Source organism: Armigeres subalbatus, chromosome 3 (genome assembly GCF_024139115.2).
Source record: "Armigeres subalbatus isolate Guangzhou_Male chromosome 3, GZ_Asu_2, whole genome shotgun sequence".
NCBI classification, from domain to species: Eukaryota; Metazoa; Arthropoda; class Insecta; order Diptera; family Culicidae; genus Armigeres; species Armigeres subalbatus.
In genome coordinates this window covers 427,987,592-428,003,919 of record NC_085141.1, presented here as the reverse complement: position 1 = coordinate 428,003,919, position 16,328 = coordinate 427,987,592, and the positions used below count along the sequence as shown (strand labels likewise).

The window sequence follows — 16,328 nt, the reverse complement described above, 5'->3', positions numbered from 1 at the left end:
TAACAGGGCCCACTGTCAAACCCCACCACATCCTAGGCAAGCCCCACAACTCGCAGATGGCCTGGGGAGGGATCGTCAAGCCCTTGGACATAGTCCCTGCTGCCCGCAACATTACGTCTAGCATTAAGTGTTTCCAAGTTTATAAGCATGCAACGGTTCTCATATCTTGGTAAATTATAGGAATCTTGCCAATTGAGAAATCGGAGAGCAAAGCGGATGAACTTGCGCTGAATTGATTCGATTCGTTGAGTATCATTTTGATAATATGGTGCCCAGACTGCTGAAGAATATTCTAATATAGGACGGACTAATGAACAGTACAATGCTTTTAAGCAATAAACATCTCTAAATTTTTTAGCAAAGCGAAAGATAAACCCTAGTTGTGATGAGGCTTTGAGCACAACATACGATATATGATGTTTAAAAGTCAATTTGCTCTAACGTAATGCCTAAATCTTTTACGGTCGTTTCACGTTTGATGCTAATATTATATGAAAATTTTCATGTTAATATAGAACATGCTTCTGTCCGAACGAAACAACGCAGCATTTAGAGACATTGAGTACCATCCGATTAAGCTGACACCAGGCTGCAAAAATCTCGAGTTGCCGCTGTAGAAACGTAGCATCGCTTGGGCATCTTATGACATAAAAAAGTTTTAAGTCGTCAGCGTACGATAAAGTTAAACAGCTTAGAATAAGATTAACATCGTTCATATAAAGTACAAATAAAAATGGTCCGAGATGGCTATAGCCTTGAGGGACGCCTGAGCTAACCGGAAACGGCGACAAAACATGATCCCCGATTTTGACAGTCATGTTGCGATCAGTCAAATAAGATCGAAACCAGTTGAGAGTAATGCTACTTAAGCCTAGATTTTCAAATTTATCAAGCGCAAAATCGCAAGTCTGTGTGATGGCATCAACCTGGTAACCTTTTTCCATTTGGCTGGTGACGAACGATGTAAACATTGATAAATTTGTGGTTGTAGAACGTTTGGCGATGTTGGTTTTTGGATACATAATGAGCATATGTATGCACAAGCTTCTCAAGTACGATCATCTCAAATAATTTGTAGATCGCACTCAAAGCAGCTATACCTCGGTAGTTGACGACATTTCTTTTACATCCTTTCTTATGCACTGGGAAAACATATGAGTCCTTCCAACTCGACGGAAACGTTCCAGTAGATAGTGAGGTATTAAAAATAGCGGCTAAAGGTAGCGCTAAGGATGACGAACACTTCTTGAGCATAATCGATGGAATACAATCTGGGCCACATCCTACTGAACTTTTCAGTTTTTCAAGCGCGCGCGAGACCATGTCTGATGAAACAGTCAAATGCGAGGTGGCCGTCAGAGAAAACGCTGCTGAACTGAGTGCGAAACAATTCGGCGATTTCCTTCACAGTACTTGCTTCTGCATTGCCGTTGGTCTTTGTGGACGGCAGACCAGACTGGTGTCGTTGATTATCCTTGCCATTATTACATCGCCCAATAAAGCAGCACACGAATAGCAAACTTTTACTTATTTTTTTCGATCGCCTGTTTCTCCTCTTTATTGTGTATTAGACGACGAATTTAGTATGTAAACCACTTTTGTCACTTTATCACCACTTGATTATCACCAGATAGCAAATTTAGGCAATATTTACTCTATAGGTATTTCACTAAATATTATCCGGACTGAAAAATAATTTTAATTTCCTTTGGCAGCAGCACACTCCGGAATAGAGCGTAAGAATGTGTTTGTGAGCATATCAAACACACGCTAAAAAGATACCACGCACAATTATATGTGATTTGATTTTAGCGAAACTACGAATAAGATACCCGGCGATTGCATTTATTTTAAAATTGTGGGCTTCGTGACCGTGGTTGGCGACGTCAATAGCCTAAGCGCAAGGGCTATGGAGTGTGGGTTCGATTCCCGCCCTCTTCTTCTTCTTCGTTGGCATTACATCCCCCACTGGGACATTGCCGCCTCGCAGCTTGGTGTTCATTAAGCGCTTCCACAGTTATTAACTGCGAGGTTTCTAGGCCAAGTTACCATTTCTGCATTCGTATATCATGAGGCTAACACGATGATACTTTTATGCCCAGGGAAGTTGAGACAATTTCCAATCCGAAAATTGTCTAGACCGGCACCGGGAATCGAACCCAGCCACCCTCAGCATGGTCTTGCTTTGTAGCCGCGCATCTTACCGCACGGCTAAGGAGGGCCCCGTTTCCCGCCCTGGTAAGAATAAAACTTTTCGTGATCGAAAAATTCTCCACTGGTCCACTGGGTGTTATGTGTCCTGTCCGTTGTCTCATGCTAGGTGTTAAGTGTTCAGTACGACCTCTGGTCGAAGACGGTGTTCCTGTCTTTTCTTTTTTAAATTATTTTGAGCTTTTTAGTAGAATGCCTTCACTTGTCATAAGATGAGTTTGTACAATCCCATTTAATTCCTTCACTTAATTGTATCTTGACAGATACGTATTTCGACCTCAACAACAACAATCCTTTGTCGTTGATAAAGCGGCCAGAATGCTTGGCTTTGTGTTCAGGGTGACGAAAAATTTCACATTGCTTGAAGGCACTCTACTGCACTCTCGTCCGGTCGACGTTGGAATACTGCTCGGCGGTCTAGTGTCCTTACTACAACAACGGATCGGAGCGCATCGAATCAATACAACGCCGCTTTGTTCGTTTTGCATTGCGCAAACTACCATGGAGAGATCCATTTCGCCTCCCTAGTTAGGAGGGACTTAAGCAGAGCATTGACCGTCGCTGATATTATACAAGGAAGGATCGATTGTCCAGACATTCTGCATTAACATTAGTGATTAACAAATACAACATCGGCCATTGCGGAATAGCATAATGTTGAGACTTCTCCTTCGCCGCATCAACTATGGTTTGGGCAACGCACTGAACGGGCTACAGAGAGTTTTTAATAGGGTGGCATCAGTATTTGACTACCACTTGAAAAGAGATGCGCTTCGCCGTAGTTTTGTAAATGTTTTTCGTCGTAGTAGCTGACGCGCATATGCTAGATAAGTGTATTTAAGTCCCATGACCATTTTATTTTTCGTTGAGATTTTACTGTTTTGTTAAGTTATTATAGTAGTGACCATACTAGTTTTAAATCATCATTATGATTACGAACAAACTGTTGATGTACACCATAAATAAATAAATAAATAAATAAACAAAATCAGTTCATCAACATTAATTTGCTGAAATTTTCTAATGATTAGACATACAACAGCACTATGTGACATGCGCAATCAAATGTTCATTCTCTAAGCCTACCTTATAAATTATTGCTTATCTAAGCAAGATGTTTCCTTTATCATTCCACCAATTTTTAATGATAACATTCGCCTATATAAACGATGTTTAAGATTGTTTTCATGCCGGTAGAACTTTTCAACATTACCAATGTAATGACAGTTAGGACGATGAGCTTTCCTCTGCTTTACCTTACCTTGGGAATCCTGTCAGTAGTGTCCAACGTACAAACCCAACATGATCCGCATTTCTGGAACGGACACAGTGGTATTGTGCACCTCTTCGAGTGGAAATTCTCCGATATCGCTCTTGAGTGTGAGAGGTTTTTAGGACCACGAGGTTACGGAGGTATACAGGTAAAATAAAAATAAAATTCTATTGATGGTATAACTTTATTTCATCGAAAAGTTTTTATAGCTTTCACCAGTTAATGAGAATGTGATTGTTCAAATTGGAAATAATCGTCCATGGTGGGAAAGATATCAGCCGGTATCTTATAAACTCACGACCCGTTCAGGTAACGAGCAAGACTTTCTGGATATGTCTCGCAGGTGCAACGCTGTAGGAGTTCGCTTGTATGTTGATATCATCATCAATCATATGTCCAGGGATCCCAACGATGGTACCATAGGAACGGGTACTGCCGGTGCTATCGCTAATTCCGCAGCACGTGATTACCCCGCCGTTCCATTCTCGATAGTCGATTTTAATCCATCTTGTGAAATTACCGACTGGGGCAATGCTTGGCAGGTGCGAAATTGTGAACTGTTGGAATTACCAGATCTGGATCAAAGCAGAGAATGGGTACGTGAAAAAGTGGTCGAGTTTTTAAATCATTTAATTGATCTTGGAGTAGCGGGATTCCGAGTGGATGCTGCCAAGCACATGTACCCACAAGACATGGAGGTGATATTCAATCGTCTAAAAAATCTGGACACCAGTTTTGGATTTTCTGCTGGATCACGTGCATTTTTGATGCAAGAAGTGATCGATGGTGGAGCTCATGAGCCTATTCGGAAATATGAGTACATCCATCTTGGAACAGTAACAGAATTTCAGTATTCTTTCTACGTTGGACGTGCTTTTACTGGTGGTGATCTACTCGTGTGGCTGCAAAACTTTGGGGAAGAATGGGGCCTTCTGTCTTCAAGAGATGCGCTTGTTTTTGTAGATAATCATGATAACCAACGTGATCACGCCTTGACTCACAAATCGCCCAAGGCGTATAAAATGGCGACTGCCTTTGCTGCTTCTTATCCATTCGGACAACTGCGTATCATGAGCTCGTTCTACTTCGATGATAGAGATCAAGGACCACCACAGGATGCCAACGGAAATATCATTTCTCCTTCGATCAATCCAGACGGAACATGTGGAAACGGATGGGTTTGTGAACACCGTTGGCGCCAAATTGCTAACATGATTAACTTCAAGAATGTTTGCTGGGGAACTCCTGTAGCAAACTGGTGGTCTAACGGTGAAAACAAGATCGCATTTTCTCGTGGCAACTGTGGTTTTGTGGCTTTCAACAATCAAAATCAGGCGGACATGCTCGAAATACTGCAAACTGGGCTACCGGCTGGAATCTATTGCGACGTTATTTCCGGTGATAAAGTGGGAAACTCTTGCACAGGTAAATCTGTTACGGTGCTTGCTGATGGTCGTGCTTCTATCTACGTTCCTCATGATGGCGAAGATGGTGTTTTGGCTTTCCATATTGGGGTAAGATTCGATTTGACCACGCATCATGATGATATAATTTTTTATTCCATTTTTCTTTTCAGTCTCGCATTTAGACCAGTGCCCAGTTCAGTTCTTCGTAGATGTCACAGTTATATTGAAACCACAAATCGGCACACAATTTAGAACAGAATAATATACTCAGTACAACTAAACGACTTTGTTTTCGCCTGGATTGTTGAAATACAAAAAAATGTCTTATTCATATTGGTTGTGACTAATAGAAAGTTTTGAATGAGTCTTGTCGACTCAACTTAATCTTACCTTTTTACCAATCCAAGGAAACATTCACCAAATACTGCCTTGGAGCAGGGAACGCTGCCACAAATTGCCAAAGGGCCGTTCCGAAGCATTCGACTCAAACCAAGCGGAAGCCAGTTATTCAGTCGAACTGCATCAATCAGTTTAGTAGAGTTGCATTTTCGCAAACACATTTCAACCAGTGAATTCGGAGTTGGGTGGAATATCCGGCGATCAAGAATGTTTGTCAACTCGATAGGAAAGATCAGATTATGAGTCACAGCGTTACAGCTCACCCTCTGGTAGTAGCAATTATTTGGAATTCTAAGGAATGCAATCGTTGGGTTTTATTTCAATGTTCGATATTCCAATCAGTTCATCTTATCACGCAGTTACCTTTTTGGTTCGACGGCAGTGAATACGTCGTAAGTGGGTTGCATAAACTTCTCAAGAATAATGGGATAGTGTGAAAGTGTGTAGTTATTGAAAACCCTCACATGCTCCAAGATAGACGTGTTTAACATAAAGGGTAACAACACCAAGTTACATCTTTCGGCCGAAACGAAATTCAATTGAGGCATCAAAAACACTTTTGTCGGAATGCGGCACAATAAATAGTTGTCATCCAGAATTAAATCTTTGAGTTTAGAACAGTCCGCCAATTCAATGGGAATTTCGGTAAGCCTATTTTTGGACAACTCTAGAGTCTCTAAGTTTTTCAAATCACCAATTTCTGCAATAAAAAATAATTTCATTGAAAATGTTGTTAAATAATGTCCAGCCTACCTTTGGGTAATCGAGTCAGTTTGTTTTCGCCCATTTTCAAGCTGTACATGTTACGTAATTTTCCTATACTTTTCGGCAGTACTTCAATCGAGTTTTGCGACAAGTTTAGTGATTCCAGATGTTTTAATTGCGATATTTGCTCTGGTACTACTGTAATCAAATTGCCCGCGAGACAAACAAATTTCAAACTACACATTTCGTCGCAGAACCACGCCGGTATGGAGGGAATGAAGTTTTCCTTGAGGTACACCTCCTGAACCTGATCGCTGCAAGTGCGTAGTTCTTCCGGCATCTGCCTGAAGTCGCGATAACTCCAGTGCAGCACTCCACCATTCATGATTTGAATCTTTTCAATCCACCGCGATCGATAACCGATAAACAGTGATCCGCAAACAAAATAACTATGTGGGTTATACAATTCAATGAAGAGTTCAGTTTGAATTTGGCACACAACGATCTTCGGGGTGGTTGTTCGCCATATGTTCGTAAAGGTTCGTAAAGATGCGCGCGCTTGTCTCTATCCTCAATCTAGTTCAAGAACAAAGTCAACAAGCAACGCGGGAAAGGTTAGTTACGGGTGGTTGTATAGCGTCTGATTTTTTTGACGGAGAGTAATTCATATTTTTAGAATTTTTAACTCCCACAGCTTTGCTTTGCACTGCTATTCGATCGAATGAATAAGTGGGATTAAATATGTCAGCTGTTTCTTAGTTGGAAGAGTTCACGTGAATGTCAAGTTCATGCAACGTTGTATTATTTAACATTCAGCAATAGCCTTGGCGTCAGAATGGCGAGGTCGCTTTTCATATGTTTTATGAACATTTCGCTATTTTTCGAAATGGTCTTATGAAGTTTCTCGTGCAAATTATACAAGTATGAGTACTTGCATATAACTAATAATTCAAAGCATTAGCGAACGTACTTTTTTACTTTATTAGGTATAATGTTTTTTTTTTATAATTCACTCTCTCATACGCTGGACATTCTAGACTAAGTACACTCAAATAAAAACGCACATTACGTATATATGCCCTGCACTTAGAATATGACCAGTTACTTTCATACATGAAAAGTATGTGCAACGGTAATGAAATATTCTCTATACCGTCAAGATAAATTCTGCAGCTTTTTGGCTTATATGAAGAAGCTCAAATGGATAATATTTATGAAAGTAATGGAAATAAAACTGTAATGGGCTTGCTTTATTCGGATTAGGAACAGATAACGGGATGATGGAATTAATATGAAAAGCAAATGAATTACTCAATCATGCTGACAATAGACATTTGGATAGTGTTATTTTATTCATATTATTTCATTAAAATTATCTTGATTTTTCCAATGTCCCTCCTCGACGGCACGGATGATCCGTACGATAGTCCTCTCATGGCTTCATAAGAAACCAATCGTTTTATAGAAGGCTTCACGACTCGAAATAGAATCCCATCCTGCTGGTGGATACGGTGGCAGGAATGATTGATCCTTCCAATGTACTGGTCTATCAGACTATCGCAAGGTTTCCGCCGAATTTTCCCTTGGGCTTGATGAGTGTATTCCGAAGCCGGTACTATGATTCTACCTGGAATCCAATTACGGGAAGTTGAATAAGAGATGTAAATAATAACAAGACACAGTAATATAATTAAATACCTCTAGTAGTTTTACCATATAGTATGATAGTATTCCGCTATTCCAATTTTATAGAAGTACATTAATATTCTTCACGGCTGTATCGTTCGCGCCTAAAACTGTTTGTTTTGTGACACTCGAAATTCTTAGGGGTGCTCATGTTTTTTATTTTGGTACACTTCAAATCTATTTTATGCATAATATATTTTATAAATACAATTCATATGTTCTATTATACTAATGACACACTGGTGGTATTCGTACCATGGTACAAGTTGTACCACTAGTGTGTCACCTTGTACCATGCTGGTACAACGTGAGTACCATGGTACAATTATATACTAGGGTATATACCGGTGGTATACCATGGAACGGTTTTTTTTGTAGTGGCTGTCAGTTTTCGATTGTTATTGTTTATATTCTTGTTTGAAATCTTCACTGCAAAAGTTCGCCAAGGAAGCAGCTTTGTTTGAAAATGGATTCAAAACCGGATCCAAAAATCAATGCAACGCCTGGAAAAAGAGAAATATTTAAAGTTATTGATATCTGGCGTGAAAATATCTCAGCGTTGCGATCGAACGTGAAAAACTCGCATGTTTACCAGAGAATGTGCGATCAACTCAAAGAGCTGGATGTTGTTCTCACAACAGATGAGCTGCGCACTCGAATCAATAATTTAACAAAAAGATACAGGTAAGATCTTTGATAATTTATTTCTTGTTTTGTAATAACTTCCGAACAATAAATTATCGGGTTGATGTAGTTTCTCATTTATACGTTATCTGTACCCAATCGAAAGTTATAGTAGATGGTGGTAGATATTTCGTGACAAATCCACGGCATTCCTATTTTAGAAATAAGATGCGCAACTATCAAGCAAATCCATGCTGAAGTTTTGTTCGATGTCCGGTCCCATCTAGGAAATTTTAGAGTTGGAAATTATCTCAACTTCCCTGGGAATAAGAGTAATGAGTCAAAATGTTAAATTGCCTGATGTGTCCCATCGAATGACGCGATCGCACCTGCTCTTTCAAGCTGTTGTGTCACAATGAATTCCGGAATATTAAGTAGTATCTAACTTGGTGTCTAATAAGTATTGGTTCAGGAACAGAAGGCTTATTGATTGTGTGTTCTCTGCATAAACTATTTTGTTTACTTTGAATATGTTGGGCTATAATGTGCTATAATGAAGAAGCTGTATTACATTTTCTATCCTCATTTCCTATATGTATTTAGACATTAGTATATGATTATACCTGAGCAGTTTACACTAATTGATTGAACTGAACGAATTTAATATGTAACGCAGTGTTGTAATGAAAAATTTATTCATATCTTATTACAGGATTGAAGTAAACCAGATGGGAAAATCTGGTGGATCTCCTTCGACATGGAATTATTTCAACATTCTTCATGAATTTTTATCAAATTTTAAACAAAACCGTGTTGTCGAGCTAATGGAAGAGAGTTGTGATTGTAAGTACTTTATTAGAATAAAAAATATGACAAATAATTCTTTTCTTTGTAATATTGTAGCATCAATCGAAATTGAGTTTCTGGAAGAGGACATGGACCTCGTTCAGGCATCGCAATCGTCATCGTCGTCATATTCAGCAGATCCGGCAACGGAGCAATCTACTTCTAAGCGTCCACGATTCGCTGGTTCTGGTGCAGTGACTGCTAAAAGAAACGTACAACAAAAAATGTTTGAGCTAGCAGAAAAAGATTCGGACCGATTTGCTCAATTCATGAAGGAATCGAGGGAAGTTGACAAAGAGGTGGTAGAACTGCTGCGAGAAAACAACCGATTGATGGAGAAGTTGATTGATAAAATATAATATTGTAAGCTAAAGAAGAATCTTGTTGCTGTTGTCATTAGCAAAACCTAGTATATAAACTAGTTTCTGAGAGCTAAATGTAAACAAATTCATAAATTTTTATGTGCATTCAACATACTCTCAAAAGTACCCACAGCATCAATATTCTTCTATAGTCGAGCACCTCTACTCACAGTTTATATACGTTAATGAAAAACTTATATTAAAAAATGATTTACCAAAATGTTTCATTATTGCCAAACGAACTCCGGTTCCAGAAGGATTCGCTTGTTTAGAGTATGTGCTTCTATGTGGTTGAGGCTTTTCAGCTGATAGATGCATTTCGAGAATCCATGCTTTACTAATCCGATCGTTTCGCTCATTGCAAATGTTATGCAAAATGCAGCATGCTTTTATTATTTGATTTACATGGTCAATATGCACTTCCAAGCCTTTACCGATCCTGCGAAAACGAGCTTTGAGATGCCCAAATGCGTTTTCAACAACTCTTCGACACTTTGACAGGTGATAATTGAATGTTTTTTCATGTGGTGATTGATTACTGCTGAAGGGGAATGGCTTCATTAGTGTTGGCGCCAGCTTGAAAGCAGAATCACCTATTAATAATACAGGAACTTCAACGCCCTCGATTATTTTGGAGAATTTTCGAAAGAGCGGATCAGAGTCATGTACTTTCTTCAACGAAGAGTTTTCATAAATTGTGGAGTCGTTACTTCGACCTGGCACGCCGACATTAATATATGTAAATCGATACTTGTAATCCACAGCGGCAAAGAGAATAACTGAATGCCATCCTTTGAAATTGTAGTAGTCAGTTGCTTCGGATTTGGGAACTTTTACCTCTATGTGCGAACCATCTACTGCACCGTAGCATTGAGGGAAACCCATTTGCTCGAATCCAGACACAATTTCTTCGATTTTTTCATGTGACGGAGGATAGGCATTCAAGAAGCACGAGCCCAATTTCACAACAATCTCCTGGGAAACCACAAGAACCAACTCGCCTACAGTCGTTCTACCTACACCAAATAAACTACCTATGGTTCTGTATTCCGCAGAAGAACCTAGAGCATACAGAGCTATAGCAATTCTTTTAGCTAAGGGAATGGCTGGTCTCAAAAGCGTATCCATTTTCGCAATATTTTGCAGCTTATCCACAAGAAAATCGAACGTCGACCTGCTCACTCGAAAGGTATTTTTGAACTTTTTTTCGCAGAAATTGGGCACATCATTTTCCCAATACGATGAATTTTCAACCTAAAATACAGTATAAAATAAATAATTAATGATTATTTTCAACAATACTAAACAAAGACTCACGGAAGTCCAAACCCTTCGTTCAACTGTTTTATTTTCTTGTAATAAACATAGATTCCTTTGTTTACGGATTAAATTTGTCATTAATGCTTTCAACAGCCGCTTTTTACGTTGCAATAATTGTATACGTTGATTATTTTTATTGATTACACTAACCACTTTCAGAATTTGTGAAGACATTTTGTGTAGTTTATTTTGATTTTTGACACAACCGTATACGAATCAGAAGTACCAAGCTGGTACAAGTGTGTCACCCGAAGCTGGTACAACAAACCGTATGTACTACATGGTATTTGTACCATGGTACTTGTACCACCAGTGTGTCTTTAGTATTAGACGCACATAGAATGAAAAATCTTGCTCTATCTTATAATCTATGCGCTTTGTGCACATAGAATATATCAGCAGTTTGGTTTGAGTGTAGCGCCAGAGGTAGCTGATCCATCACGGGGATGACAAGCTACGCCATCTTTGTCACATCTTTTCTAAGTCACCAATACGAGTGTACTGCGAATTCAACATAAACAATTACGAGGGTGAACATGATATAAAACGAACAAAAGCATAGACAGTACCTTGTGAAAGTAGCATTCTGAAGAAATGAGCAAATAAGTTGAACATTCTTAAGTTTAAAGCAGGAATCGAGTGTAAAATAGTTTTAATTTATAGTTTGTTCCTTTTTCTCTATTAAATCATGATTGTATCATGTTGCATTATTATGGCATGGGCGTTTTGCATCATATTCTCCTGTAAAACGAAAACATTCAAAATTCGCGCACATACTATTGCAAAATAAATCAGTATTGGGGTAATTTGACACTGGGGATAAATTTATCACCCAAAAAGAACGAACAGGCAAACCTGTCAAAATCCATAGTAAAAAAATTAGATGTCGCTCCTCTGTGATCCATCGTCAATTAAGGTAAAAGACCCAACTAAACATATTTCACCACTATTTGTTGGTTCATTTTAAGTCCAAACTTTTTCACTTATCTCGAGTGTGCATATGAAAGATGGTTAATTATATTTCATCCGAAAAGTGTTTTAATTGCAGCAGCATCCATCATTGTTACCTAAAATTGTACCTCCAATTAATGGTGCAGTGACCCAAAAGTTGCGATATTTTTTAATCTGGGTTCCTATAGTTGCGAATCCCATTGTTTTCATTGTTTGGAACACTACCGCAGCTATTGGTGCAAAGCCGTGAAAAAGATAAGGTATTTAAATGATGCTTTATCGATTTTGCGGGAATTTCAAATCTGTTTGGTTTTATTTCGTTTAATGACAGGTCAACAAATTGATGGAATAGATGGCTTGTTGCGCTTAATACGCAGATTGCGCAGAAACCGCAGTACCGCAACTATAAGAACACCCACGAGTCGGATTTTTTCAGCCACAGTTGCGTAGAGAAACAACAGATGAAGTTTGTGGATGAAGGCTTAATTAGATTTTGGTTCTCATTCTCAAATTTTTCGCTCACATTAATGAGAATAATCTTTATATTGATATGCGATGCATGTCCACCAGCAACTTTGTACAGTGAGTACATGAGCAACGCTAAAACGCTGGTCAACTTGCGATATGTCAGAGATAGAGCCGAGAAGCCATGCAAGAATTGTGAATTACGAAGGAAACGTTTTCATGGCGTATTGTACGCCCACCCAAGGTGAATACAAACAGGTGTAGCAGTATGCCAATTACATGATTCAGCCATCTTGGATTTTTATATGGGGCAGCCACCGAGTTTGTTTATGTTTTGCACTGAAAATGACTTTTTCATCCCGCGCTAGTCTCTCCCATCTACTGTCGAAGTGAGTGAACCCTGATATAAGAACCCTGCGCCCACCTTTTGTAAGAAATCATTAAATCGTTTGCTCGATCTTTTGTATACACCGTCAAACCTTTAGGTAGGGTAACCGGCGGTAATGTTGGGCCTGGATGTAGCATTGGCTCATCACGCAAATTAATCAATATTTCAGCGATAATACGCCGATTTGTAGGGAGATATTAACCACTGCTTCTTTAGAAAAGTGTATCAAACATATATCTGCTTCATAACTCTAAATTTATACACTTCTTAAACTATTAAAAGAAATAATCTTGCGTGAAAAATCAATTTGACTCGGTTTTTTAGCAGCCATGTTTCGTTGATTTATGCAGGCTGGCTGTACTAGAGTTTTTCTTTTGCCCAATAAAAGAATTTTCTGAATGAACATACCTGCTTTCGCACATCAGATGAATGGATAACAACCACACTATGTCAGCTATCATTTTTATTTCACAATTTCCATTAGTATAGCGACATAATTAACCAAAACTTTTTTGGACAATACTGGGGGCACCCGTAGCCAAATGGTGGCATGCGCTTTCGATTTGTAGCACTACGTTAGTAGGGGAGATGCGGTCAATATGCGCCCCTCTAAGCTAATCTCTTAATTTAATGGTGATTTCATCCGAAATAGTGTAATTTCGAAGTGTTTATCAATAATCTAGCATTTCAGTCATTATATGGTTCAACAATTTTTAAGAAAAAACAACAATAATACAAGAAAATGATTTTATTCCAAAATGCTGCATTTTCATTTAAAATGAACGACGCTGGGCAATATGCGCCACCCAAAAATGATAATCAAAATATTTCAACATTTTTCACTGAAATAGTCACACTCTTTTGCAAAAGAATAGTGTCAGTCTTATACTTTAAGGTAGTCAATATTTTAGACTAATAAAAAAGGAGACAATACTTTTTGTATGTGAAGAAAAAGCATTGATGACGTAAACACCGAAATTGCATCGAAAAGAGCCAAAAAACATTTTATTTTTAAAAATTTAAACACAGAGATTTTGACAGTTTTTTTTGTGTAACAACTTGCAAATGTTTTTGGCTTCAGCCGGTCACGATTTTGAGACAAAATTTGGGTTAATAACCAAGAAAACGTGGTGGCGCATTTTACCCAACCGGCGCATTTCATACGTATCTCCCGTAAGCGATTCAAGCATTAACCTTTCGTGGTTCGATACACCATTTTCTTCATAATTTCGCAAATTAATGATTCAATTAGTGTATGAATATTTAATTTCATCATCTTTCGCACCAATCCTACAATCCATAATAGAAAGATACAATGGATCGTATGTTTCATTAGATAAACTTTCAACGTCATTTCATGTGAATAGGTAATTTCAAGTCAAATTACTTGACAAATACCTTCATCATAATTTAGATCTATTATTGATTGCAAAAAGTATTTTGATCTGTAAAATGATACCGAAAAAGTATTCTTTTAACTCGGGAAGTTGAAACACGTGAGAGTTTTGAGAGGATTCGCAACAGCTGATCGATATAGAGAGGAGTGGAATCGAACGCACGTACCAATCATGAAACTTCAATGCAGGCATAGTTAAAAACAAGCATCCAATTATTGTATTTATGAATAATTGCATAATAATATCAGGTAGTTGGCACAGTTATAACTGTTTATGTACAGTACAAAGCAAGGAATTGCCTAGAATAAGTTTTACAATTGGCGTTCTTCAGTAGTGCGTTATGCATCATCTCCACCTAAAGCATTGTTTACGTTTCGGAAAAAAGTTTCTTTGAGAGTATCGCGATAGCGAGAGCAACACAACTGCACTGCCATGGTTTCAACTAGCAGTAAATCTCAAAATTATGCGGCAGCCAATAATCAACGTATGCAATTTGTTTGAAGGCACAACATGAGGGCTAGAACAAGTAGCCTTTTTGCAATTGGAGTTTTTAATACAGTTTTCATTTTTCTAAACTTCTTCACTTGCAAATATGGTAAATATTTGGGAAATAAATGATTCATATAATAGGATTTTCGATAGCATGTCCTTGGTAAGCGTGCTATTGGGGGAATCTAAAACGCACTCTCACAATCAGTGTGGTAGTATTTTACATGCAACCAATTAGAATTCACGCTCAAAAAGATTCTCTATTTGTTTGCATGCTGCCTTTATTCAACGCAAGCAAAATGACTGGTACTTTAAACAGCAATCCATCTTTATCTTTCGTATGTTCGAAATCAACAATCACTCATCCCAAGTGGGCTGAGAAATTATCCACCTGATAGGAACAAGGATGCCAACATTTTGTCCATTTCTCTCGAGACTTTTGCTGGTTTAAATGAGATATTGCGGACATTCAACGTCGTTTTTTGCTATTTGGCGTCAAAACCAAATGTAAGCAAGCCGGCTGGTGGAATAATTCTGGTTGGAAATGCAATACATGAAGATTTATAAGGATAACTGTGCTCAACCGTAGCATAATGAGCCAAGGATTGAGCCGTTACCCCTAGGTCCAAACCAAGGTCATGTCTATGATGGTTATGTTTATTTAGTAATTCAATTTGGATATGCTTTTAGTAATTTGTCAATAACTTATTTATGATGCAAAATTTCTAAATGTTCTTTATTATCTACAAAGATCTATTATGTATTTATGGGCAGCATAACAGTTCGTTGTTTGAATTCCACTAAGTTACAGAGTTACATGCGCTAAAAGTCTGCCATACACCACATATCAAAAAGTGTTTCAGTCTCAGAAATAAGGGCCAAATTACTAACTATCCCTGGCTCCAGAGAAATGGGCTTGGATATGAAGCAGAGTCAGAAGTTCAAAACCATCAAGTAGATCTGCATATCTGTGAGCAACGATTAACGATAAACAAATCAAATCTAATCGTCCCATACTTTCCTGAAGTGCTTTTCTTAAAAGCTTTATTACATTCATGATGAACAAGATTATTTGTTAGGTACATGCATCTGGGTTTTTCAGGGGCCGTTTACTAATTACGTAAGGAATTTTTCAGTTTTTTTCAACCGCTACTCCCTCTATGAAAGTTTTTGCCTTTCTCGTACAACGAAGTTGTACCGAAAAACTATATGATTGCTCCAAAAAGAACTTTTGATAGAAGGCCCGGAGACCCATATTGTTATATACCGATCAACTCAGCTCAACGAACTGAGGTGATGTCTGTATGTGTGTATGTATGTGTGAGTATGTATGTATGTATACAAATTTTGTAGACACACTATTTGAAACTTAGCTTTATCCAATTTACTCGTAATTTACAGTTGCATTCGACAAGGAATGCATTATTTGCTATTGAAAATTGGCCCAATCGGACTTTGCATTTCGGAATTATTAAAAAATCATTGTTTTTTTCCAAGGGTCCCCCCTTAAAAAATCAAAAACGATTTTTTTTTTCGAGGATAATGACAATGCAAAACATGCAAAATTATCGAAAAAATGTGATCTATTCCCCTAAAGAGCTTTTTTGACGTTTCTAATGTGATTTTTTCAATATATTTTATGTATAACGCACTAGAAAGGCGTCATAACTGCTAGGTGGATTAATCTGGGTTTTCTCATATACATTATTTTTTACTCATTTACTCATTTCGAATCTATCTTCCTATTGCTATATTGACCTCTTCCATGTGTTGTTCTTATTACATTTTATAATACACGAAACATTT

General features: G+C 38.0%; 4 protein-coding genes across 5 annotated transcripts; 2 read left to right on the top strand and 2 right to left on the bottom strand.

Moving 5' to 3' along the window:
* Positions 1–3,410: 3,410 nt before the first annotated feature.
* LOC134227482 (alpha-amylase A-like) lies at positions 3,411–5,221 on the top strand. Of its 2 annotated transcripts, XM_062709013.1 has the most exons (3): positions 3,411–3,632; positions 3,694–4,998; positions 5,061–5,221. In XM_062709013.1, exons 1-3 carry the CDS (start codon positions 3,432–3,434, stop codon positions 5,070–5,072), a joined length of 1,518 nt encoding a protein of 505 aa, XP_062564997.1. In that variant the 5' UTR covers positions 3,411–3,431; the 3' UTR covers positions 5,073–5,221. The 2 variants fall into 2 exon arrangements, with proteins under 2 accessions (XP_062564997.1, XP_062564996.1); XM_062709012.1 differs by having other exon boundaries at positions 3,415–3,632; positions 3,694–5,221.
* Positions 5,222–5,276: 55 nt separating this feature from the next.
* Positions 5,277–6,502, bottom strand: LOC134227483 (leucine-rich repeat-containing protein 28). The gene is made up of 3 exons (XM_062709014.1): positions 6,043–6,502; positions 5,653–5,989; positions 5,277–5,580 (listed from the first exon to the last, which is right to left on the bottom strand). Exons 1-3 carry the CDS (start codon positions 6,377–6,379, stop codon positions 5,277–5,279), a joined length of 978 nt encoding a protein of 325 aa, XP_062564998.1. The 5' UTR covers positions 6,380–6,502.
* Positions 6,503–8,260: 1,758 nt separating this feature from the next.
* LOC134227485 (uncharacterized) lies at positions 8,261–9,672 on the top strand. Its single transcript, XM_062709016.1, has 3 exons — positions 8,261–8,364; positions 9,017–9,147; positions 9,208–9,672. Exons 1-3 carry the CDS (start codon positions 8,279–8,281, stop codon positions 9,507–9,509), a joined length of 519 nt encoding a protein of 172 aa, XP_062565000.1. The 5' UTR covers positions 8,261–8,278; the 3' UTR covers positions 9,510–9,672.
* Positions 9,313–11,181, bottom strand: LOC134227484 (uncharacterized). Its single transcript, XM_062709015.1, has 3 exons — positions 10,830–11,181; positions 10,350–10,766; positions 9,313–9,351 (listed from the first exon to the last, which is right to left on the bottom strand). The coding sequence occupies exons 1-3, from the start codon at positions 11,004–11,006 to the stop codon at positions 9,313–9,315; spliced, it is 633 nt and encodes a 210-aa protein (XP_062564999.1). The 5' UTR covers positions 11,007–11,181.
* Between the last annotated feature and the right edge of the window lie 5,147 nt (positions 11,182–16,328).